This window comes from Micrasema longulum, unplaced genomic scaffold (genome assembly GCF_059751315.1).
Source record: "Micrasema longulum isolate JH-2025_06_02 unplaced genomic scaffold, ASM5975131v1 h1tg000937l, whole genome shotgun sequence".
NCBI classification, from domain to species: Eukaryota; Metazoa; Arthropoda; class Insecta; order Trichoptera; family Brachycentridae; genus Micrasema; species Micrasema longulum.
Window position 1 is genome coordinate 170,426 of NW_028278128.1, and position 25,435 is coordinate 195,860.

The window sequence follows — 25,435 nt, forward strand, 5'->3', positions numbered from 1 at the left end:
TAGAATTGATAATGATGTAGGTACAAACTATTTACAGAGTAACAAGTATGTTGGCAGTGGCATAAACATGATTTTTTTTTTATGAGATTTATCTATCGACTTTTTTACTGTCATCATTGATCATTATTGTATTTTTTTTTTTAAAGTTATTTGAAGCTAACAAACCCCAAAGTGATACTCTGTAGTAATGCCGAAAGTCATAAAAAGTGGTATATGAGAGACTATTTTAAAAGCAAAAGTGTTTTGTGAAAGGAAATTAAGAAATAATGGGCCATTAATTCAATTTGAAAAAGTAAATGCTCGCGTTGCTGCTATGATTGGTAGGTGTTGTCACACCTTAAAATTAATTCCCCTTATTTTTAAAGACTTTTCTTCATAGACAGATTTTATGGAGCAAATAAAAAACAAAATTAATGTATTGGTGTAAATGTGTTTTATAAATTGATCAATCCATATTTTTTTATCGAACTAATGAACTAACTCACTCTATTTATTTTGTTGTTTATTATTATTTTTAATGGGTACAATAACTTATATTGAAATATATATATCAATATAGACACCTATTTACCCAGCGTTACCAACTTTCATCAAGGGAAAGTCGGTAGATTCCGAAAAATAAATCGGTACCTACATTTCGGTAGATTCGACTGTGAAGAGCAATCCTTTTTGGGATCGATTTTTTTTTTTTTTAAGTTTTTTAATTAATTAGGGTAACTTCCTTTTTTGTGCCAGTGAGAGTGTAACATTAATTTGGATACCTGGACACTCAAACATCGACGGTAACGAGGCAGCTGATGAAATGTAAAGGCTGGGAGCTGAGACAGCCCCAATAGGCCCTGAGCCCTACTGTGGGTTGCCGAAATGTGGTCCTCGTAATGAACTTAGGTCGTGAGCCAAGAAACAGAGTGTAATGCTCTGGCTAAAAGTACCTGGTCAGCACCTTGTGAAGGACGTGACAAAAGGGTACTCCCAAAATGTTGCTTTTGACCTAATAAAAAGCTCAGCTGAAAAAGATTGAACAAACACCTTACTAGAATCAACCTTTCCGAAACTTCTGGATGTAGGTTCTGCAGTGCAAATGAGGAAACACCTATACACATTCTATGTGAATATTACGTTTTACATCGTAAAAGGTGCCTCATCCTCAAGGAGCCACTGGTTAAACCTAAATATGTTAAAGAGCTTGCCCTTTATCTAAAAGCCTGATACTTTACGGATCTGGGCTTTGAGAGAGAGATTCATCAAAATGTACACTCTCGCCTTCCACACAGTAGCCAGGCTCTGTACAGACCTGGCATTGGAGGGCAAGAACTATTCACGGGGACCCGTCACAATAGATTTGCACCTAGGAGCTTGCATAGTACTGACCCCCACCTCTAAGAATACGAATAATACTTCCTTTTTTTCGAACACGGCTGATATTAATAAATCAATTTAGTGACGTAGGTTTCATGAAAATTGAAAATTTCGCAGTTTAATGAATGTTAAGTATCCGGTCGGATATTGCGCTATTGTCTAGTATCCGGGTGGATATTGAGCTACTATCCTATATCCAACCGAACAGTTAAACTAGGCTGGATAGGCCGGATACTGGATAGTTACATATTATCCGGTTCATCTCTAATAATAACCCAGAAAATCTTATTTCCATCCAAACGGCTGGGAAAATCTTCAAAAAATTAATGGTGAAGCTTGCATCCAAATTATTTTTCTGCATCGATTAGTTGGAGCTACAAATGAAGTTAAAGTTTATTATGAAATAAACAAAAACATATAAATGAATATAAAGAATTTGATTAATTAAAAATTGCATACTTTCAAAGGGATTTCACAAAAAGGTTTTTTTTATATGGTCCCTATTATTAGATAACTTATAATATAATACTTCAAGGACGCTTTCTATAAATATCAAATTAATTTTAGCTTAAAAATTTTACATTTGACGCACTATCATTGTGGTTATTCATTATAATAAAATAAATATAACCATCTTTGTTTTTAACCATTTTTTTTTCTACCAACCGGTTTCAAAGCTGTACAATAGGATGTGTCATTTTTTTCAACTTTCGAAACTTAATAGGTCTCAAAAGTTGCTTTAACAAAAAAAGAGCATTTTTTAATTATTATTTTTTAATGTCTTTGGCTCGCTAAAATGCCGCAAAGTTTTGATAAAATACAAAAAAAAACAATTTTGCAAACCACGTAAAAAATATAAATTATGTTTATTTTCTCAAATACAAAAGAAAAAAAAGGCGAATTTATAAATCAATTGGAAAAAAAATAATTATGAAGGATTTTTCAACATGTCACAACTATATCACAATAATGATTTAAATCACATTTTTGTGTAAATTTTTAACTTTTAAACTTCTTTATAATCATTCTCATCTCTTCCCTACCCCTTCACACTAGAGGTGTGTAGTTCGTGAACGACTCTGTCATACTGACAAGGTCAGAAACATTGAACTAGAGACATGTTTCTTTCATCTCGGTCATTTACTTCGCGAACTAAATGGCTCTTTGTGTCATTTGGATCTTTCATATCTTCGTGTCTTATGGATCTCTGGCTCATTTCGTTCATTCATTGAACGAGATTGTGTCCTTATCTCTGTTTCTTATTTCTTATTGCCATAAACTTAATACAACTTTTGAGACCTATTACACGAAAAACAAAAATGGCCTTTTTTTGTAAATGACACATCCTACTACACAAGCTTCTTTATGAAGTTAAGTATACGGGTTAAGTAACTAATGCGTGTTCCGGTTAAGTAACTAAGTTAAGTTTACCTTGATAAAGAAGCTTGTATAGCTTTAAAACCAGTCGGTAGAAAAAATAAGTGGTTAAAAACAGAGTTGTTTTTATTTATTATATTACAAAAAGTATAACAATTTATTGTAAAATAAATATGGCGTTTGCGTTACGTATGGGTGTTAAGTTTTATTCTTAGTGGTGTTCTGCGCCTTATATTTCGTAAGCTTAGTAGGCATTTTGTATTTGTACAAAAACTGAAAAATGAGTTCAATAATAATTTATTGCGTGTAGGTAAGTAGGTAACACCAATGTATTATTATAGTGTTGGTTAAACTAGCAACATGAAAAGCGTCATCTATGGTTTTGTTGAATAGAACATTAACATTGATTGTCTATGATTGAAAAATAGATTTTATGACGGGGACTTGGTAGTTTGTGTGTGCGAATGCGTTAGAAATGAGGGAAAATGATGATGGCTGATCAGTTTCGGAAGGTGGAAACCTATTCTCCGAAATCGTCGCCCAGGGGCGCAAGGTCCCCTGTTGTTTCTCGTCAGGATTCTTCGGGTACACTCAAAACAACGATTTCTCTAGGGAAAAACCCGTCAATAGTTCACAGTGGGCCCTTCTACTTAATGAAGGAGCCTCCAGGTAAGATATATTTTTAATATTTTGGTTTTATGACTAACCTCTTCTTCGTTTACGGGAATACTACGATATGCATGGGTTTGAAAATAAAATCTGGTTTGTTTTCAGGAGAATGTGAACTAACGGGTGCTACTAATTTGATGGCCTATTATGGCTTAGAACATTCCTATAGCAAATTCAGCGGGAAGAAATTGAAGGAACAGTTATCTTCCTTCCTGCCCAATTTGCCGGGTATCATCGACGGTCCGGGGCAGCAGGACAACAGTACCCTGCGCTCTGTGATCGACAAACCGCCCATTGGTGGGAAGGAGCTCCTGCCTCTCACCAGCGCGCAATTGGCTGGCTTCCGTCTACATCCGGGACCTTTGCCCGAGCAATACAGATATGTTAATACTACCCCTGTGAAAAAACATAAGAACAAGCACAAAAAGCATAAACACAAGGAAGGGGGACCTATGAGTCAGGAAACACAAATTACAGGTAGTTTTGAAATGCTTACATGCCTGATCATTTTCAGATACTTTCTCCTATTTTGTTCGCCTCATGATGTGGTTAGCTCAGAATTAAGTCTCAAGTCCGAATCCCAACAAGGCAAATAAAACATACACAGTGGTGTTATGGTTAGGACGCTCACCACTACACGCGCTGAGAATCGAACGTGGAAGATTCCCAATGAACTGAACATAAGAAACAAGAACACAAAATTGAATGTGGTTTTTCTCATTTATTTATAATTATTTATCTTTGAAGGCAAGATGAGCAGTATAGCGCCTCGGGCAGAGGTGTACACTCCATATAGAGATGTGAACAGTGCACACTGCCTACCACACTTGATAATAACATAATATAAATATAATAGTATTTCAGAGCCACCAATGAAATAACAATTTCAATTGATATCAATTTATTGATGGGTAAACTGCCATTAGAAAATGTTCAACCAGATAGGTTTTTTTTTTTTGCAACTCATTTTTGAAAAATTGTTCTTTATGCGTAAAATAATCAGCTTCGTAAAATTAATGGAAGCTACAAAAGTTTTGACCTAAAATGCAGAATTTAAGTTCGAGCGAATCAGACTTGAACTTTTAACTTGTTAAAAGTCTAAAAAAGCATTTTATAGTTTCTGAGTAACTTTAAAAACTGCGCTAGACTCTAAGCCTTTGTAATAATACAAAAAAAGAAGTACTTAACAGGCTAATATTTGCTAAAATCATCCTTCAAAGATACTGAGGTGGAAAATTCCTCAATCACTCTCACTTTGTGTTTACTGCTACTCATGTCACAATTTTATCTCTAAAATGTATTTTTTGTTAGTTTAAACACTTTATATAATAATTATCCTTAGAAATGTTCCACCTCAGGATCTTTAAAGGCTGATTTCAGTGAATAATAGCCTGATAAGTACTACCTTTTTTGTATTGTTACAAAAGCTTAGAGTCTAGCACAGTTTTTAAAGTTACTCAGAAACTAAGGAATTGCCTTTTTAGATTTTTGATTTTAAGTTGAAAGTTTAAGTCTGACTCGCTCGAACATAAATTCTGCATATTAGGTCAAAACTTTTGTAGCTTTCATTAATATTATGAATCTGATTATTTTCAAAAAAAATAATTTACAAAAAAAATCCTGAAAAAACCTTCCAGAAATTAAAAAAATCTAAAATTTTCAAAAACTTAATTGAATAATCAAAACTTGAAAACTACACAAAATTGCGGAACATACATGGGGATGATTTGGATACCCCTCAATATGAGGCACCTACATTTTACCTTTGGACATCACTTCTCTGGCCACCTGTATAGCAATGAGCAGTAAAAAATATATTTCAGTATGATATAATGTTTTTTAAGCCATAACACAATATCTAGAGATCCATAAGCAAAAGCTCGGTGTAGATATGATATGCTCAGGTTTTTTGCTTTAGAAACAATTGACGGACTATGTTATTACTTATAATCAATTTGTTTTTTAATTTTTCATAAATTTGATAAATACTACAAGTTTCATATCTCAAATAATAATATTTTAGAAATAACTGCCAAAGGGCAAAAGTGCTTATGATGGCAGTATAATGTACGCCCCTGGCTTTAAGTGTTACTCATTCCGCATCACCAACAGATTCCACCACAATTACAACAACTTAACCTCCCATCGATACTTCACCGAACTCACAGTAAAATAATCTATTAACTCTTTTCCTTACCCCTCTTGTCCCATATTCCAGGGTATAAGTTTATGCCAAAAACTATTACAGACTAACCGGCTGTCCCAAAATTTAACAAAACACTAATGGACTTAATTAAGTGTCCATAACTAGAACAAAATACATCAATATCACCAAAACCGCTAAGCCATCATTATTATTGTGATATTTCAAATCTTTTTATCGTAACATTTCAGATGCATCTAGCCAAGATACCCACGAAAAAAAGCATAAAAAACAAAAACGTCACGATGAAGAGAAAGAGAGAAAGAAGCGGAAAAAAGAAAAAAAAAGAAAAAAACAGCGGCATAGTCCCGAGCATCCCGGGGGACTTACCCCGAGTCAGCACTCCCTCGGGTAACCACTCTCCCCTTCTCCTTCCCTTTGAGTGAGACGTTTTTATAAACTATGTTAATTTATATTGGTATATTTTATGTAATCTTAAGTAACTATTTTTAAATGGTAAATGCAATGCTTCTTTGCAGCACACTAATGTGTCATCAGAATCAATAAAATAAATTTTGGAAATCCTCTAAAGTGGATAAATACCTAATTGTATGTTAATTTGTATTAATGCGGGTGGAGCATTATGACTACAAATGTGTATAGGCAGCCCTTGAGTTTTGTAAGTTCTACTTGCATACAATTCGCTATTTTGTACATTTCTTTAAAATACTGATTTTATTTTTAAAATACTGATTTATTATGAGTTATTATTATTATTATCCAAGCACGTTACAAAATATTATTAAATAAATACAAAATGATGTTATTAAACTGTCTCTTGATGAACTTATAAACAATATTATGCCCCTTTAAATAATTTATTATACCTATCAATAAATTAAAAATTTTAAGTGCAGTTTTTTTTTTATACATTCAACATTCCTACACATTTTAAAGATCCAATTATGTTTGGAGGTCAAAGGCTGCCTGTACATCTAAAATAAAGATCATGACTATTCTACTTTATTTACAATCTGTATGTTACAGAATAAATATCAGCTGGTTAAAATTGTTTGTTATGCTAACCTCACTGGTATTATGTTCTTGATCACTGCGAGTTCCGGCCTCTATGTAATCTTAATGTACACACAAATACACTTTTATGTGAAACTATCACGGTCCACTAATTTTCGGAACAATCTCCTTTTCATTAATAGGATTCAGAAAGTGTTCTACTAAAAAAAAACTATTTATATAAATGGCGGTAATCGTTTCGTTAAATCGGTAAATTTTGACGAAAAGATCAATATTTTTAATTCCATTTTGGTTTTAACCATGTCCCGATTAAGGGGCGCATACTCCTAAACCGGTTAATCCTAATTATTTTATTTATATAGAACAAGGTTCCAAGTTATGTAATGAATTTAAAAAGCAGTTCAGAATTATTTAAATAGACAAGGAAATTGAATTTTAGTATATATACTCTTAGCTCGAAAAAGAAATTGTGTATTTAAAAAATATCACTGGAAAAAACGTAGAATTTAATTTAAACAGCTCTATAACTTGTATTCGGCTTCATTCTGTAACTAATTCGTTTTGTATCGTATAAGAGGGAACGATAGTGAAATACGATTTTGATTGCGTTAGGGTTCAAACGTCAACGAGTACAAGTTTAAGATTTTATCGGCCGCCAAAGTTTGGCATATCACAACACCATAATATACGCTCGCTTTGAACGAAAGGAAATCTAGTATAGAGCGTGGTGTATATACAGAGGGTTTAATTAATCCTATAAATCAATGAGTAGGTTTGTGCAACAGAAAATTGGATATTAAAAATATTTTCTTACGCGCGGTAAAAATTAGATTATTTAATTATTCGGCAAAGTTTCTCGAAAATGTATGAAAAATAGATATAAATGAACTACTTTTAACGACGTCACTAGTTATTTGAAATCAAGCAATAGTGTCATGATACATTTCCGGTTACTGGGAAGCCAACCCACCAATCAGGGCAACTCACCGTAGAGAACTTGAGACGTCACAGGCGGAATTTCAAAATTGCAAAACTTTAAAAAATCATGTCGCTGGTAATACGACACATAAAGATACAAATAATATTTTTTTGGTTTAGTTTGACAGTCTATTAATAACAAAAAAACCACCAAACTTCTTAATTTTGATTGGACTTATTCTTGAAATTGATAGTATTAGGTTGGATAATAATGTGTTATTCATGAATTTAAACAGCATAATGTCATTAACTTAATAAAGTTCCTTATAATAAAAAATATGCTCTTAGGAATACATTACAACATCTGAAAGTGTAATGATAGTGTTTATAAATATATTTTTTAAATGTACCAAAAACAGATAACAAAAAAGGAGTAACATCCAGTCCTTCTCTACAAATATTTGGACATACTCAAAATATTGTTAATAAAACATTTTATTCATGGTTCTCTCTCATGCACCTGCCTTGACTTGTTAGAAAAACAAATTTTGTTTATATTTTTTCTTTCAAGGGATTATTGTATAGACTTATTGGACGATGACATTTCTTGATATCGAAAAATTATGCTAAAATTTAACAATTTTAATGTAAAAATGATTATGAATGAATAAAAAAAAGCAGCTTCACTTTATTATCTTTTAACTACATAATCTCTGGGCTTTATAATGTATTTGTGTTTTGTTTTTTCCAACAATTTTATTTTAGAACCTACCTAGACAGTATGTAATGGTGATTTTGTGAATTGTAATCTAAACCACACACTTGACATAATATCTACATAATTAAAACGCACATCTTCAAAAACAACACATGCATATATTATAAGAGAAACAATACAAATTTGTCAAAATAGCTATATAAATACATACTTTTCTTTATTTTTTAATCACGGCCTTTTGCAATGTTAATTCGACAAACTTGCGGTTTTGGAACACCACAGTTAAACTAATTTTATATTTATTTTGGAAATCATGTTGAGCATAATAAGACAGTAAATAAATTATTTATCTACGATTATCAACAATATTTTGAGCGTTCCTATGAGTAAATGATTTTAGAAAAATAGTGAATTTCATTTTGAAGAGATCAAGATAGATAACTCAACAGAGACTATTAAATTTTTGAGAAAGGAATACTTATGTATATGTCCAAATTGTTAGATTTTTTAAAAAGGAATGGTCATAGAAACCACTTTAATATTTGTTTTTAAGATATCTTGATGTAACGTGATGATGATAACGTGTCAGAATAAATTTATAATAAGGAAGATCAGTGGTTTTTTCAATTCTTATATATCATTTTTGTATTTCTGATATAATTCCGCGTGTGATGTCAGAGGTTCTCTTCCGCTTATTCTCGATCAGTTCTGCCCATTGTTCCATTCACGGCAAGCAAACCGAAAATCTTCCATAACTCTCTCATCGTTGGTTGATTCATATGAACCAGTGACATTGTTCAAACGTTCGTTTTTTTACATTTTCAGGAAACTTTGCTGTACAATTTAATGCTCCAATTTTTTCCATCGTAGGGCTGAAGTTCCTCATTCTGTATTTGATACTTCTAGTTGAATTATCCTATACAAGTCGAAATATGAAAAGCCTTTTATTATAATGCAGCGTGTGTGTATATTGGCAATGTGTACATGAAATATTATGATAAAGAAACAATACATTCTTCATAATATGTTAAAAGTGTTGATTTGTTATTACGTTATTAGGTTTATTATAAGCTCAATCAGTTTCCCTGTAGACTATACTAACGATGTAAATATAATGTTATCCAAATTTTTACGATTATGTATGTATTGTATCTCTTCAATTCTCAAAATATTCTGTACCATCGCAGGCAAATAATTTAACATAATTAATAAAACCAAGAATCTTTATCTATAAGGTTTTTTATATTTATATTGGCATCTCTTATAATTATAAGGTATGTTCAAATAATTTTTATGAGATGGCGACAGAATGAGAATAAAATATTTTGTGGAAATTAACGAGCATCTTTATTTTCTTCCTTATACATATCCTAATCGAAGATTTGAACGAAGAGTCACCGAACTAATGACACATCTAAATGTATTTATAAAAAAAATAAACCATTGTACTTGTAAAAGGATTTCATGGGTTATCAAAATTTGCCCTTAAATAGAGCGCATTGAAATTACGCAATCTTTCTTTACTTTCACCAATGTGCGATGGTAGTTAGTGTCAATCAATGTTGTATTTTGTTACCAATACTTTATTTGAACTTTACAAATTTAAATCAATTTTAAAAATATAAATTTATGGAATAATATTTAATGTATATAGTTCTACTTTTGATATTATTGAAATTGAAAAAAAAAGCATCTTGACATATGAGCAGAATAATCAAAATACTAATATCAGCCCAACACGAAAGCCAAAATGATATTTACTTTAGATAACTGAGCAGTCATTGAGAGTTGACAGTTTTAGATGCGATTTAGAGTTGATGTCATTAAGGGTGATAGCATGCAAAAGAGCTAACATTAATCTTCCAAGCAAACTTTAACATTTACGTGCTGTCTGGAACTTCCATCTATATTCGGCAGAAAAAAATACTTATCCAATGAATATCTAGATATTTATATATGACATCTTAGCAAGATTCAAAACAGTATTTCTAGGCTTTAGATCTGCAATTGGCCTTAATTTGTGTATTTTAATAGGGTATTTTCACATGTCAAAAATAACGTCAAAAATACAATATAAATTAAAAGCGGATTTTTACAATTCTAACGATATAACTATCAATGTATTGAAAACTTGTTTTCATTTATAATTTTCGAGTTTAAAAATGAGCATATACAAAACGGTTTGCAGTAGGCATCATGTCATTTTGACGCCGACAGCGCTTCTAATAAACATTGCGTGGAAGTTTGGATATAAAAGGTCATTTGTGCTGTTTTTCCCACAGGGCGCGAAACGTCTCGTTTTGGGGTAATTCAAAATATGCATATTTTAAACCCTTGTAGAAATTTTACCCGACGTCGCACGAAAAAAATATTGATACCATTACCATCGTAATTTTTTGCTTATTTAAAAGTAAAAATATTTTTAAAACTTGAAAAGACCGTATTGTGATTATAAATACATAAACATGTATATGTTGAATTTTCTTGTAAAAGTGTATTTCTGAATGATTCAACTTGACGTCCCCAGCTAGACAAGTAAAACTAGAGAGGCGCTGGATTTGACTTAGCACGTACATTGGATGATATGTACGTTGTGAGCTCTGCCAAGTCGTCAATGACAAATGCCATTGGAAAGCACATTGTCAGAGGGGTTATGATTCTCAACACTATTGAACAGGCACGAGTAAACAAGGATAAAAGGTGTCAGATATTAAGATAATGCTATTGTGTTACAGATTTATTATACATTTTCACGGTACAATTCACTTTCCAGCGCAAAGTTATCAGAATAAATTAGTAACATCAGCACCAATACATTTTTCTATGTATGCTTGTAAAATAAATAAAATAGAAAGCTTTTCAATTAAGAATATCTTTGTGATGAATGGGCACACAAAGTGAATTGGCTAGGGTATCGAAATTCACAACTGTTTGGGAACTTCTCCTATCACATACAAAGATATACAAATAAGTTAAATAACTTAACTTATATAAGTATGTTACATGGATGTGGTTACCGGGAATAAATTATACAGTATTACTTGTTAACTGGTAGAAACGCACTGTGGCATTACTTCAATATAAATATGTACACATAATATAGTTGGTGTTATAAACAGTGGAATTGTTATTGTAAGTCATTGGGGGACTGACTCATTATTAATCAAAATTTACAGTACCTTAAAAAGAGAAATATATTATCATTATATAATTGGCAAAATAACAAATCATCACATATATTATGGACACGATTTACTTAATTTACATATTATAAAAAAACTACCCAATAAATGTATTAACCAAAAATATTATGGCTTCTGCATGGTACTAAAATACAACGCATTTTTTTGTTGATAAAAAGTGTCCATCACAACACCTTCTAGAGGAGTAACCGAAAAGTCTTAACATTTACTTTCAATATAAACATATAAAACACGTCAGTCATTTAATTAGTGATCATTGTGAGGACACGACACTTGTCAGAGTTCCTTGAGCAAAGCAGACTTGGCGTTCTTCAGTTTGTCCAAACGTTTATTTAGGTGATTGTTTTCTGTTTCCAATTCCTCCACTCTGCTGAGTGCTTCGCGAGCCTGAAAAAGGGAAACTACAATTAGGAATTTGCAACAATTCTCATTAAGCATATTACATAACAATAAGCTCCAAAATATTGTAGTATGCAAACTCGCGAAGGCGTCTCATACATGTGACATGACATAACATAAAATGGAATACATAAATACTGCAGACCGTGGAAGCAACTATTCTTAAGTGAAACAATATTAATGTCGCCGAAGAGAAAGATATCCCTTCCTCACGCCCATCCAATTCCCAAATTGAATTGCTTGTTCAATTGAATGCTGCATGGATAACAATCATGCACTTTAGGCTTCACTGACACAGAAGCAACTTAAAATAGGCTGGTAATAATATGATGTAGACATAACATAGATATTTTAAGCGATAATACTTCCTTCTTCTGGGAAAAATATATTAGGATCAAATATAAATTGAACAAGGCGAGAAAGTAAGTAAGAGATATAAATATGTCATTTTCTAGAAAATTGGCAAAAATTATCAAATTAGAATAATGAATTCATTTAAAAAATCTTAATAGCATAATACATGATATAGAAAACTCATTAATGATTATAAAGCCGCGGTGAATATGATAGTTTTGCCTAGTGAGATTGAGGCAATGCCTACACCCACATAAATATGTTATGTAATATAATACAGAGTGTTTTATAGTTAAATGAATACATTTTATTATTTATTTTGCACATTTTAAGATGTAACACAAAAATGACACGGATATTTTCAAAGCCTGTACAATTAATTTTGTTTTACACATAATGAAAACCACGTTAGAAATAATTACATAAATTAAAAGAATTTTGTTACTAAAATTAGTAAATATTTGAGACAAATTGTATGTTCTATCTAACACTATCAAAAGGTTTGTCATTAATAATTTAAAAGTTAATGCATAATAAATATTATAATATTATGTACATTGGGAAATATTTCATAATTATATGTATGGCGTGTAATCGAGTCAGGCATCTAATTAATAAGGAAGGGGAATAACTCCAAAACCAAACAAATAATAACACGCAGTAAAACTGAATACAACAAACTTCTGGAGATATTCTAGAATCAGCCCCCTGGCTCTGTGCAGCGTAGAATTGTATAACTAAATAGACACTTGTTCATGCAATCGGTCACATCTCTTTTTCAATGCAATCTCATTAGCCTCCAACAAACGGATGCGCTCCTCAGCATTTCTCATCTACAATTCAGGGAAGAAAAAAAAACACCATTCGAGTAAATGATTTACAAAATTGCAAGATGTGTAATATTTGTTTCATCACCAGTTGTTATGTCGATATTATTATTGATTACTAAATTAATTTAATGTTTACAAGAAGAAAGTGACACAAATCCAAGCTGGATATTTTTGAAGACAGAAAGAGAACTATGTTTTTGATTGAATTTGTGTATGTAAAACCTCAAATGTTTTTGTATCTATTCACCATAAAATTTTGTTTGAAAAGAAAGATTTCATCTTAACTTGTATCACTTTTTTATATTATTCATACACAGTGTTAAATACTGAAATGCACGGGGAATAACAATGCACAACAAATCAATGATATCAATTCTGTGTACCCCCAAAATGACTAATTAACTCCTAACTCCTTCCAGAAGTCAATAGCAATTTCCTGAAATAACACAATATTGTAAGTAAGCATGTAGATATGAAATACATAAGTCTATCTGATAGGAACGCTACATAATATTACATGCTATGTATCTTCCATTTGAAGAAATTCTTATATTTTATTCTTAAAGCAAAAACTAGATAATTTGTTGATGATTTGCAAATAAATTCAGTTTTATTTTTAAAATTATAAACACGGAGGGGCTTTTATGTTACATACACCCTTGAGATCGGCACTATATGTAGTTACAAACGCAATTCAAAATAATTTTATGAATGACAGAAATACCCGGTATTTTTTAAATAAAATATTAATGTCATTTTATTTAGTTCCTTTTTATCCATTAATTTGTATTGTCAAAAATGTATATGATAGTCCATTATTATTAAAACATCCTTTTTATTCTTTCATTTGTCTGACCAATACATAATTTGTACTGATAGCATTCCAAATTTTCTTCAATGATGAACTAAACTTTATTATAAAGATTAAATCACTACCAATATGTTCCTTAGTTCCTTGCCATTTGAGAGTATAAATTACAGCGTTCTGATAACGAAAGAAAAAGCTAGAGTCTTTATACCTCCCGTTGTAGTTTTCGTCGGTCACACTTGAGTTCATCCTCAACTCTCTCAGCTTGCTCTGCAGCAGTACGGAACCGCAGAACTTGACTCTCGAGGCGCGCCACAGTAGCCTGGAGAGTCAATACATCCTGCTCGGCTTTGCACGCACGGAATTTGTAATCCGCAACTAGTTTAGAGTTTTCCCCTGAAGAGAACATAATATATATTATAAAGAATCTGCCAAAGTACAGTAGAAAACAATGGAGGTGTGACAGTTAATAATATTAGTATAGATAGTGTAAATATTACTTTGTTTATAAGAATATACTAAAGATGTTGTTTTTAAATTTACGGGATCACAAAATTCAGAATATGTTCAACTTACGTTGATGATCAAAAGAATCGGAATCACTATCATCGGACCCATTGACGGGTCCATTATGTGATGAATTATGTACAGCGGACTTCTTTTTAGATCGTTCTTCTTCCAACTGTACTTTCAGTTGTTTGACTTCATTCTCTAGACTTTGTCTCTCTGAACAGAGGTTCTTCAACCGCACATCTGAAAATAATAGTGGTAAGTTGGTTTTAAAACATTTTTTTCTTCATCTGAGTAAACATAACACAGAATTATTTTTATAAAATGTAATTCTTCATCTGAGAGTAATGCACGTGAATTAAGTAAAGCAAAACACCTTTTTTTATGTTTCTTTACATGGTTTCAAAATAACATTGTAAAAAACAAAATTTAAAAAAAAAGAACATTAATTTAATAATGTGATATTTAGTAATATGGGAATAATAATTTTAGTGTTTGTTTTTGGAATTCTCTACGTCGCTCTTTTACTTACTAGGGGCAGAGAGGTATGCGCAAACAAAGGAAGGGTGATGGTAAATAATATTTGTTACAATTTTTTAAAGTATTTTGTTGTCATGTTACATTTTCCAATAAAATTAAGGTACAGAAAAGATATTTTTTTTTTTAAATCCCAAAACGATTTTCAAACAAGGAAATCTGCCTATCATTGTAACTATTTTAGTATACTTTTTTTACACGGTATTGTGTGGAAGGCACCCCCCCCCGCATAAAAATAAGTTCTAGTGTACTCACATATTGTTTGTAATAGCCAACCTCATCGGGTAAGCCTGTACCGAAACAGGAATATATTTTTTTAAACCAGTAATAATGTTAAGTAGCTGTTATCACATTTGAGTACCACTTATCAAATATTAGGATTGATTTAATGTAATTAATCAATAAATAATTATTCAAAATCATTATGATTTTTTTTTATTGCATAAGTATGTAACGATGATAATAATTCTTTGTTGTTATTTGTACATTACTTTAACAAAAAAAATTAAGTAAAGATAAAAAATCAAAGTTTTTACCTAGTGTTCCTTCTCCTCCCGTCCCGTCCCCCAGTGCGAGGCCGGAAACGAGGGTGGGAGTCCCCTCCAGCAGATGGATCTCCAGCCCAGCCTCCAAGATACAGGAGTCCCTCATGGCCAGCGCCGCGGAGCACCGCTGCAGCTCCTCTCGTGTGGAGCGACACTCTCGAGTGAGGGAATCAAACGCCCGGCACTTGTCCTTGTGCTCTCTCTAAATATTACAAAAACTAATTGTATATGGTTTTTGATCGTCTTAGAATGGGTTGACAACCCTAGTTAAGCAGTGAAGTATGAAAAAAAACATATAATATCTGCTATAACTAGTCATTTCAAACTTTGTCAGTTTTGATATTTTGAAAATAAGAGTTTCAACAATATATTAGGCATTAATTACTGTCCTTGTTGAAGCAACATTATAATTTATGCAGGAATTTTTTTTTATCGCCATTATCTAAAAACAAGTGACTTTGAGATGTCTAGTTATAGTATTGAGCCCAAGATATATCTATATCATAATGAAGAACTTCAACCCTACGGGAAATTGAATACAAAAAATGTTTTCTTACGCGTAGTAAAAATTGGACCAATAAATTGTGCAACAAAGTTTCTTGAAAATGTACAAAATAAATAATAAAAAATATTTTAATAATAACTAACTACTTTGAACGACATCACTAGTTGATATGAATCAACCAATGATAAGGGAGTTGTGGAGATTTCCAGTTTACGGTAATTCAACGGACCGATTGGAAGAACCGACCGAGAAGAAGCGGAAGAGAACTTGAGACGTCACACGCGCAGTTATTTCATAAATACAAAATTTGAAAAAATCATAGCGTTGATAATAAGATCAATCAAAATTTAAAAAAATAATTTAGCTAAGTTTAATAGTCTATTAACAAATAAAATAAATAAATAAAAAACCCACTGAACTGCCGCATTACCTTACTCAATGGAAGGCCTGCTGTACACAATACATGATGACATGTATTTAAAAGGTTCATTTTTTGCACCATTTCTTCCAGTTTTAGCTTTCATTCGCTTCTGACGCGGTTAATTACTGCTCCGTAATTTGATGCCAGTAAGATTACGAATAGTAATATAAAATGAGTTGAAAAGTTGAAAAGTTTGTAAGGTCTTCTATCTAGATGTGTTGACCTTATTTTACTGATTAGTCATCTTTTTTTTATGTATCAGGCGCATTTGCCATGGCATATCTATAATTAGATCTAAATGTGTTGCAACAGAGGGAGAAAACATTTTTCAGAAAAAAGTTAACAGAATAAATGAGGAAATGTGAATGTTTAAACATAGCCGAATGGCAAATGTTACAGTGTGTAATGCGGCCACTTAAACCAGCCAATAACAGGGCATAAGCCTTGTAAATGCCTAGACTTCCATATTCGCTTCTCAAAAATATTTTACCTTTCTGTTGCAACAAATTTAGATCTAAATAACTCCCTAGAGGAAATCTAGCCAGTCTGTAAGCATTTGGACATACTCAAAACATTGTTGTATATATAATTAGATTACTTATCTGTAGTAAAAATGTTGAATCTTTCTATTGTAATAAATTTTAAAGTGCAAGCTTAAAATAAAACATAAATCAATACGTATTTGTGTATGGGAAAAGTAATTTTCCATTAAAATATAATGTTATCAACTTTTTAATTAAAACTCATGTTTGCACATTATCTATGCAACATTCCGCCTGATAATTCATGGATTGTGCAAATATTTGTAATAATGAGTTCATGGTAATTTCTATAGAACGTTAATAATTTACCTGAAGTTGCGTGTATTGTTCTTGTAAATCTTCTAATTTATCTTTTAGTAATTCCAGTTGATATGAAAATGATGCCTTATCGTTGTCCAACTGCGCATTTAGGATCATCGCTTTTCTAAATTTTTCTTCAACTTCTTTAAGCTCATGCTGTAAACAAAAAAAGCACTATGTTCCAAAAATACATAAAAAAAGAATTTTATAAACTAACGGAAATAGGCTATACCTTTAAAATTTAAGATAGTTGTAAAAATCCTCTTCCCCTAACCATGAAAACCTCTTTTATTATAATTATATAGGTGGACATAAATAAATTTGACATGTTTTTAAAATTTCATTTTGTTACTTTCACACTCAACAGATGTTTTTGTCAAAGTCTAGTTTCAATTATTACTTAAAACTTTTGTGCAAATTGCAAATAAAATCTTATGCAGATAGAAAACAATATGTCAATTTTATTCTTATAATAAATTGTGTATTTTCTGAATATAACCTACTACTAAAAAAATCGGCCTAAAAATGTCGGCATCGTAGTGTAATGGTCAGCGCATTCGCCTACCTTGCAAGAGGTTTCAGGTTTGATTCCCGACACGGTTGATATGAAATATTGAACTTGAAGCTTAAGACTGATCACCTTACCTTCATGCAATAAATAAATAATCAAGATACGCTGCGATTGGTGTACCAATGCAGTGCACTGTGCACCATTAGGTGCGGAAAGGGAAGATGATGGTGATGATGATGATGATTAAAAAAATAATGAAACTATGGCAATAATTTGTAATTTTATGTATTCCGGTAAGAAGATAGAATGCTGCTGATGATACCTCATTCAAAACAAAAACATCATCATCATCAAAACCCATATCTGCAGCCGGTGGTGAATAGGGCACTGCATTTTTAATAAAATGCAGATTATCTTGAACATCAATTACGGGAAGGTAAGGTGATCAGTCTTACACTTCAGGATCCAGTCCTGTGACCATGGTAGGCAAACGCACCAACCACTACACTATGAGACAGGCATTTATCCACTCGTTATCCTTTTTCAGGATTTTTATCTCAGAGCAGCCATCGAGTCAAAAACACTCGTCCCGGATTCTGTTTATATTTCACACTCAGAACTGTATTCTACATCCGCCTTGACACATACAAAACAAATAATCAAAGATAAGTGAAAAATAAAGGTTTATTTGTAACAATTTTATAGCCACCCATTGTCTGCCTACCAGCGTGACTGGCAAAGCTTATTCAACAACAGTCTCCTAGAGGTAACAATTTGCAAGTTCAAAAAATAAAATATTTAAATAAACACAGCCTGACCAAATTGGATTATTAACTGTTTATCTCACAAGGAACAACCTTCTTCACGGAGTAAAGCATTTAGTAGAAAGAATAAAATAAATGAATTAGTAAGGGTTACCCTAATGTCCCTAATGCTGCCCATCTCCTCCAATGAGTCCTCGGAGCTGCGGCGTGAGGAGTGGTAGTTCCCCGAGGATGGAGCACTACTAACAACCCTCCCTGCCACGCGAGACACGCGTGTTGTGTCTAGAAACAAAACCACTTGGAAAAATTAGTCAATGTTGTAATTTAACCTCTTCCCTACCAGTATTATAGCAGACATGGCATTTCTATAATATATGATCATGACCAGGGCCCATGTTCTAATGGGAAGTTCAAATTTATCTCCAATTTTATATACAAAGCAAAATTAAATTTTCTGTATGTACATTTTTTTTTTTCTAAACATGTTCAATTACAGGTTACCGACGAAGATACTTTGAATTTTTATATAAATATTGTACATTTTGTTACTTTATACTGTCTCGATATGTACCGATTAAGATAGCATTTAAAATCGCGGCCCAGCAAAGGACTAATGTACATGAATTTCATACAAACTTTTTTCAATTTTACATTTCAATGGTTAGCTAAATAAACTTCACGAGGATGCAACAAAAAATACATCTTTATATGAGACATTATTCCATTTACAAAAACTTTTTCCACATTTTTGTTCCGTAGACATCATCAGAGGTCTCCGAGAAACACTATTGCTAGCCACCACTCTCGCTTCCCCCTTTTTAATTTTGCAGCTAAAAGATTGTCATCAAGTCAGTGTGAGCCCGCCGGTGTGCCAGAACTTGGGTTATGGCTTTTTTAAGGCATTTCCATTACTGTTACTTCCATTCTCAGACTATTTTACTAAGTTGTTATGCCGAGTGTTAAAACCACTGCTAGTCTACATTCTAGGTTTTACCATAACATCTATCATCTTGACACTATAGTATCGGAAAATCAATGGAGTTAAATAATGAAACATAATATTTTTTACCTGAGTACATGTCATAGACACGGTCAGCATTTTCCTCTTGTTCTTTCTGCTGCCTCTCCAACTCTTTCATCCGTATATCTCGAGCTTCCGCCCTCGCTGCTCTCCGCGCCGCTAGTCGGGCTTCCGCCTGCAATATTCAACCCTACATTACTAAACTTATTCACTGTAATTACTACTAATATATTGTTATTATGAAAACTTAAAATTGGGTTGAAAGAATTATTACACAAAAAACTACATAAATTATAATATACGAATGATGGGAATTTTGGAATGACAGTGACAGACAAAATTACAGTGGTGGTAGTAATCATCAGAGAGGATGTATCTACCTTGGCATACAATTTTAGCTCCTTGTATTGAATCGGGTTATAGTCCCATGGCTAGTGTTGCAGACTTACGGATCAGAGGTTCGAGTTCGGTTTGAACCCTACTCTACCCTCACTTGATTTCCATTTTGTAATAGAGTTATTTAAAAGTAATTGAAAATGGCCCTCATTATTGAAAATTTATTTTAATGAGAATGCAAAAATTTATTTTAATTTTTAAAAAAATACTTTCATACATGCTGCCATGACTGCCTGCCTTCGGTTATGTAGGCTCATGACAAAACCAGATTAAAGATTTTATTGTTATTTTCAAATGATGCAAATTGTACAAGAATAAAAGATTACTAAGGATTTTGTTATATTATGGGAAAACTCACTGTTGAAGAGTGTATATTTTTGCGTAAGTTTGTACTTTTATTTTCTATTCTAAATCTTGGGCAAATACATAAACCGCGAAAGGAAATAATAAAACATCGACATCACATGTATGTGTAATCAAGTTTTACCTTCAAAGCATAAATTGTATGCAAACAAAGTTTTTTTTTTAAACATACTTATTTTAATTATTCCAAAAACAGTTGTTATGACAGGTGATTTCCTGGAATTTATAAAAAAAAAGTGTTTTGGACAGTACTGATTATTTTTCATATCCTAAATCTTTTAGGTTTAGGGTAGGGATACATAAAAACATATTCATAATAAATGGATTCAGTTATATTAAATATTTTGTAATAATCCACACAGCATAACTATATACATTAACATATTACAAACAATTGCTTTTCTTTAAAATGTTTGGGATTCATTTCTCAAATCAGATTCAGACAGAACTTTTTTTTCGCATAATTATTTTACATTTCCTTGGTTTTCTACCAAAGTAGTCGGTTAGGGGTCTATTTATATAATTGTTTAGATAGCTTTCACACTATTTACCATGAGGATGGCAGAGTATAGAATGCTTTTTCATGTATGCTGATTATTTCAGATTTTGATATTTTCATTTATTTGTTGAATCAAAGGAGTGCTGTGCTGATTTGGTATGGACATGTAGCTTATGTACAGCGAACTATTCACGGACACCCGTCACAATAGATATTCACAGGTTGCAGTGACGTCAGGAGCTTGCATAGCACTGACCCCCACCACTAAGAAGAAGAAGAATGTACAGCGAAAAAACGGATGAATAAGATTTACGATACACATGTTTTTAGATGCAGAAAACGAGGAAGACCTAGAAAGACATGGCGTGACCAAATCCAACAAATACTTAAATATCAAAAGTTGAAATAATAAGCGTGGGTGCATGAGAAGATGTATAAATGTAGAGTAAGCGAGGTCTGTATGCAAATACAGAGTTATGTGGAGTTCTATCCTCTTTGAATACCTCTACGGAGAAACGGCGTGATGGTTTGGTTTGTTGTTGCTGAATGCCATGCCTTTCTTGACCTTCCTCAGCTTCTATATACATATAGCAACATCCGCACTATAAATATATTTAGCCATTATTTCGTCATCTATTTGCTTTATATTACGATATTTTGAATTATTAATATTTTGGGAATTTCAAAAAAAAAATAGGAGTCATTAAATATTTTTTGTCGAATAATGTTGCTATCTGGCGTGTTGTGTAAACGATGACACCAAATCTAATAATAACCTTTCTTATACAAAAATGAATAGCGTTTTTTATTATTATTTAAATAACGAACATAAGATGGGCAGAATATTTATAGAGACGAAGAAATTATTAGGGAATGAATCAACCTCTTGGCATATACAGGGCTTATGACCTGTCATTGGCTGGTTAAAATTTCACTATACATTTGTGTAACATTTCCTTCGTCTCTGTTAAGATCTACAAGCTATAGTATACAATCCATTATGTAGTATTATATACCGAAAATGGAGCTATAAAGTTATCTTAAATGATAACAGGTTTATTATCTGATTAGAAAATGAGCAGATCATACATGAAAGCAGAGAATCGCATAAAATTTCATGTAATGGCGAAAATGATAAATACTAAATTATAAATAATCGTGTTTGATGCGAGAAAGCGACAACTATTGGGAAATAGGTCGAATATGCGAGCAAATTTTCTTGGTAGCCTCCGCGCCGCACCGCGCGCCGCTAGCTTTCTGCATCGACGAGAGCTGCGGAGACGCCGCGCCGCGCCGCGCCGTACTAAGGCGATCTAGTCTGCCCCTCCGTGGAATAATTGGCCATGACTAGATACGAGATAGTCGACTATTCCCATGTTGGAAATGGTGACGCATGCGACACCAGCCTACATAATGCCATATGACACGGTCCGTCCCTGCTAGGCGATACATCTCTACAACAGGTGTGACGGCGAATCTCGCGCGGGATAAAATACATCGACTGCAAAATCCAATCGCAATTAGATACACAGATACGGCGGAGATGCAGTTTCAGGTCGCCATGTCATGTGGGTACCTCGTGCTAATTATATAGCACTGTGCGCTGTAATTCCCAAGGCCTTCCCCGAGTCAGTAAGTAATAGCGCTCGGGAAAATACGGCGACAAACCCGACAGCACCGCGCCGTTACAACCGGAAAATTAATCACGTCTGACCGGATATAGAAAGCCTAATCTAACCATACGCGTTATACATTTTAATACATAATATTCAAAACATGAAACATGCAATTTCAAATATTTATGTTGATAAGATACAGTGTAGGTGTGTGATTCATAGTAATATGTATTGAACCTTTAAACACTTTTTATTCTTAATTTTTATTTTATTTTTCCTTGCACAGCGAAATAATTATCGCCATTTTTAAATGAGATGTTTTCAAATGATTGCTTTGAAAAATTAAAGAATTAGTTTGAAAATACCTTCAAAAGGCGACACAGTAACAGTTGTCACGAAAATGGAAAATAAAATATAGACCAGAACGAAAATTAATTATTAAAACTTGTGTTTAACGAAGTTTGTGTTTAATCTCACGATTAACATGATGATGTAGATTGAGGTGCCAATCTGAGTAATGCAATAGTTATATAACATTTAATACTAGAATTTTCTATTTGAATGCAAAAAAAAACCTACTCGATCATGGTCCTTGCCGAGGATTCCAACGATGCTCAAGTCATCACTGCCACTGGAGCTCAAGAAGACTCCGTTCTCCTGAGTCGGTGATAGTTTCGCCGAGAGATGACTGATCTTGCTTTTGTCCCTAAATTGTACATCGCCATTAGTGCCATTGTTCCCCATTTGATGGTTAATGGCTTCGTTGCAAGGGATTCCCTTTGAATTGTCTCCTTTAACGCATAAAGTGAGATCATTGTCTGAATCCTCAAAATCACCATCTGTAAACTCCTCATTATCACTTCCATTTGCACTATCATTGTCGCCGATAGAACGTTTGCTACCATTTATTTCTGCCATTGTACTCGTATTATATTTTCGATCCACTTTTAATAGTCAAACTCCCCGATGTCTCGACTCAAGTAATTCATTCTTCTACATTGTCTTTAGATTTAAATATTATTCACTTAAATACTGTAACATTTAAGTAATTATAACAATTTGGTGATAAAATCTTAAAAGTAATGAAGCGTGAGAAAATGATCCATAACAATTTGATGCTTTTTACACTATACTCCAGCTATAGGTAAGTTTTTCTATAAATGGCGAGGTTCCACATAAAGCTGATAACGTTATCCAATCAGAAAATAAAGATATTGCGACAATCATATAATTCTGATAATCCTCGCTATCGATAAGATATCATTTTATTTGATTTTTATTTAAAAGAAATACTTATTTTTACTGAGCTTCTTCGGTGAAAAACTTTTTTTCTAGTTAAATTTTAGTAATTAAGTATTTTCATGCAAATACACATATATTTTGTATAAAATGTACTATATTTTATGCTGATTGTTTTTCGTTAATAATTAGAGGTCATAATTTTATCATTGTTTGTGATTGCTATTATGAATTATTTTAATAGATATCAATAATCATCAACATCTCAAACGACAAAAAAAGACTACGTAGTTAATAGAATATAAGAAAGATATCTAGTCGATACCAAGGACATTAATGTAAATTTGACTATTATTATCAAGAAATAAAATCCTCCAATACATGTCAGAATCCTAACCAGCGATCCTCAGTAGTCATCATTGATTTCATAAAGATACATATAGCCCCGTTTTTGTCAATATAAGAGGGGAAATAAAGCAATACCAAGGCTTGAGAAGAATCACATTTAATCATTTTTATCCCACCGACAATCGAACTTGCAACCCTCGCCCCAGAACTAATGTTTATAATTTTTAATACAATCGGTGATAAAGAAAAAGGCTCGGGGAATACAGCTGTTTTATAATATATTCCTAAAACTCCGTTTTAGTCAACAATACAGACATTATTCAGTATTGTGCGAATTAATGTAATTTTTGTCATTTTTTACGTGTAGCAAAAATTATGACTGACAGTTCATTAATCCTTTGGGAGCTCATATCGGTGTTTGTTGGTGTACTATATATTGTTTTTTTACATTTTATCAATAAAGGACTAATTTTATAAATTGATTGCATATTAAACAGTGTTTTTGAGTTGGTTTAAATCATGGATATCACGCCGAGGAAAAGGGAAAAGATTATAACCTTAAGTGAACATACATCAACGATTCGGAAGGAGATTGCAAATGAATGTTTTGTGAGTCAGGGAACAGTCAGCAAGATTATTAATCAGAAAAGAGAAACAGGGTCAGTTGAAGCAAAGCTAATTGGGAAATGTGGAAGAAACCGGAAAACTAGTGTCCGAGATGAAATATCTTTAATCAGAAATAGTAAGTTAAACTCCAGAAAAACAAGTTACGAACTTCAACGAGATTTGGCTGCCACTTGGGTGATGATACATGACTGAACAGTACGAAGAAGACTCATTGAATCTGGAAGAAAATCAATTCGACCACAGAAGAAACAACTCCTGACGGCACGTATGATGTACCAAAGGCTCATTTGGGCTAGAAAATATACCAAATGGGCTGTAAAAGACTGGAGGAAGGTGCTGTTTTCAGATGAGACGTGCAGAGATATCGCACAAAATTTGTTAGAAAAAGTGAGGATGAAAAACTTACTGTGGCTCATATTGACCAAACGGTGAAATATCCTGCGAAGATGTTTTGAGGCTGCTTTTCGTATATGGGGACCGGATCTTTGATACCAATAGAAGGAATTATGAATATCCTAAAGTATAAAGCTTGAGTACAGAACTGAGTAAATGTTGTCCTAATGGTGGAGCTGTATTTCAACAGGACTCAGCTCCTTGTCACGTATCGAAGTTTATGCTTAAGTATTTCAATGATAAAAAGACAACTCTTTTAGACTGGCCTGGAAATTCACCTGACTTTAACCCTATAGAAAATTTGTGGGCGATTTGTAATTCTGGGATACGAAAATTGGACTGCACCACCAAGATAAAGATGATAGAAGCTGTTATTCAAATGTGGTTTCGAGATGACAGAATAAAAGAAAATTGCCGAAGTTTAATTGATTCCATGCTAAAACGTATTCAGGCTGTTACAAAAGCAAAAGGAGAATATATCATAT

At 32.6% G+C, this 25,435-nt stretch overlaps 2 protein-coding genes across 34 annotated transcripts in view; one reads left to right on the forward strand and one right to left on the reverse strand.

The window, feature by feature from the left end:
* The first annotated feature begins 2,483 nt into the window (after positions 1-2,483).
* MED19 (mediator complex subunit 19) lies at positions 2,484-6,721 on the forward strand. Its single transcript, XM_088232013.1, has 3 exons — positions 2,484-3,405; positions 3,511-3,882; positions 5,800-6,721. Exons 1-3 carry the CDS (start codon positions 3,222-3,224, stop codon positions 5,961-5,963), a joined length of 720 nt encoding a protein of 239 aa, XP_088088139.1. The 5' UTR covers positions 2,484-3,221; the 3' UTR covers positions 5,964-6,721.
* Positions 6,722-10,943: 4,222 nt separating this feature from the next.
* LOC148278038 (leucine-rich repeat flightless-interacting protein 2) overlaps positions 10,944-25,435 on the reverse strand; it is a 51,999-nt gene continuing 37,507 nt past the window's right edge. For 7 of the 33 annotated variants that reach the window (XM_088232008.1, XM_088232001.1, XM_088232002.1 and 4 more), the window contains 7 exons: positions 19,518-19,644; positions 18,603-18,730; positions 17,183-17,329; positions 15,397-15,607; positions 14,390-14,566; positions 14,025-14,209; positions 10,944-11,809 (listed from right to left, as the gene is read on the reverse strand). In XM_088232008.1, the coding sequence (XP_088088134.1) occupies positions 11,699-11,809; positions 14,025-14,209; positions 14,390-14,566; positions 15,397-15,607; positions 17,183-17,329; positions 18,603-18,730; positions 19,518-19,587 (1,029 nt within the window). In that variant the 5' untranslated portion in view covers positions 19,588-19,644 and the 3' untranslated portion in view covers positions 10,944-11,698. Of the gene's footprint in view, positions 11,810-12,856; positions 13,009-13,388; positions 13,442-14,024; positions 14,210-14,389; positions 14,567-15,396; positions 15,608-17,182; positions 17,330-18,602; positions 18,731-19,517; positions 19,645-22,922; positions 23,400-25,435 lie in introns of those variants that run through there. The other 26 variants (XM_088231992.1, XM_088231997.1, XM_088231993.1 and 23 more) reach the window with 6 other exon arrangements.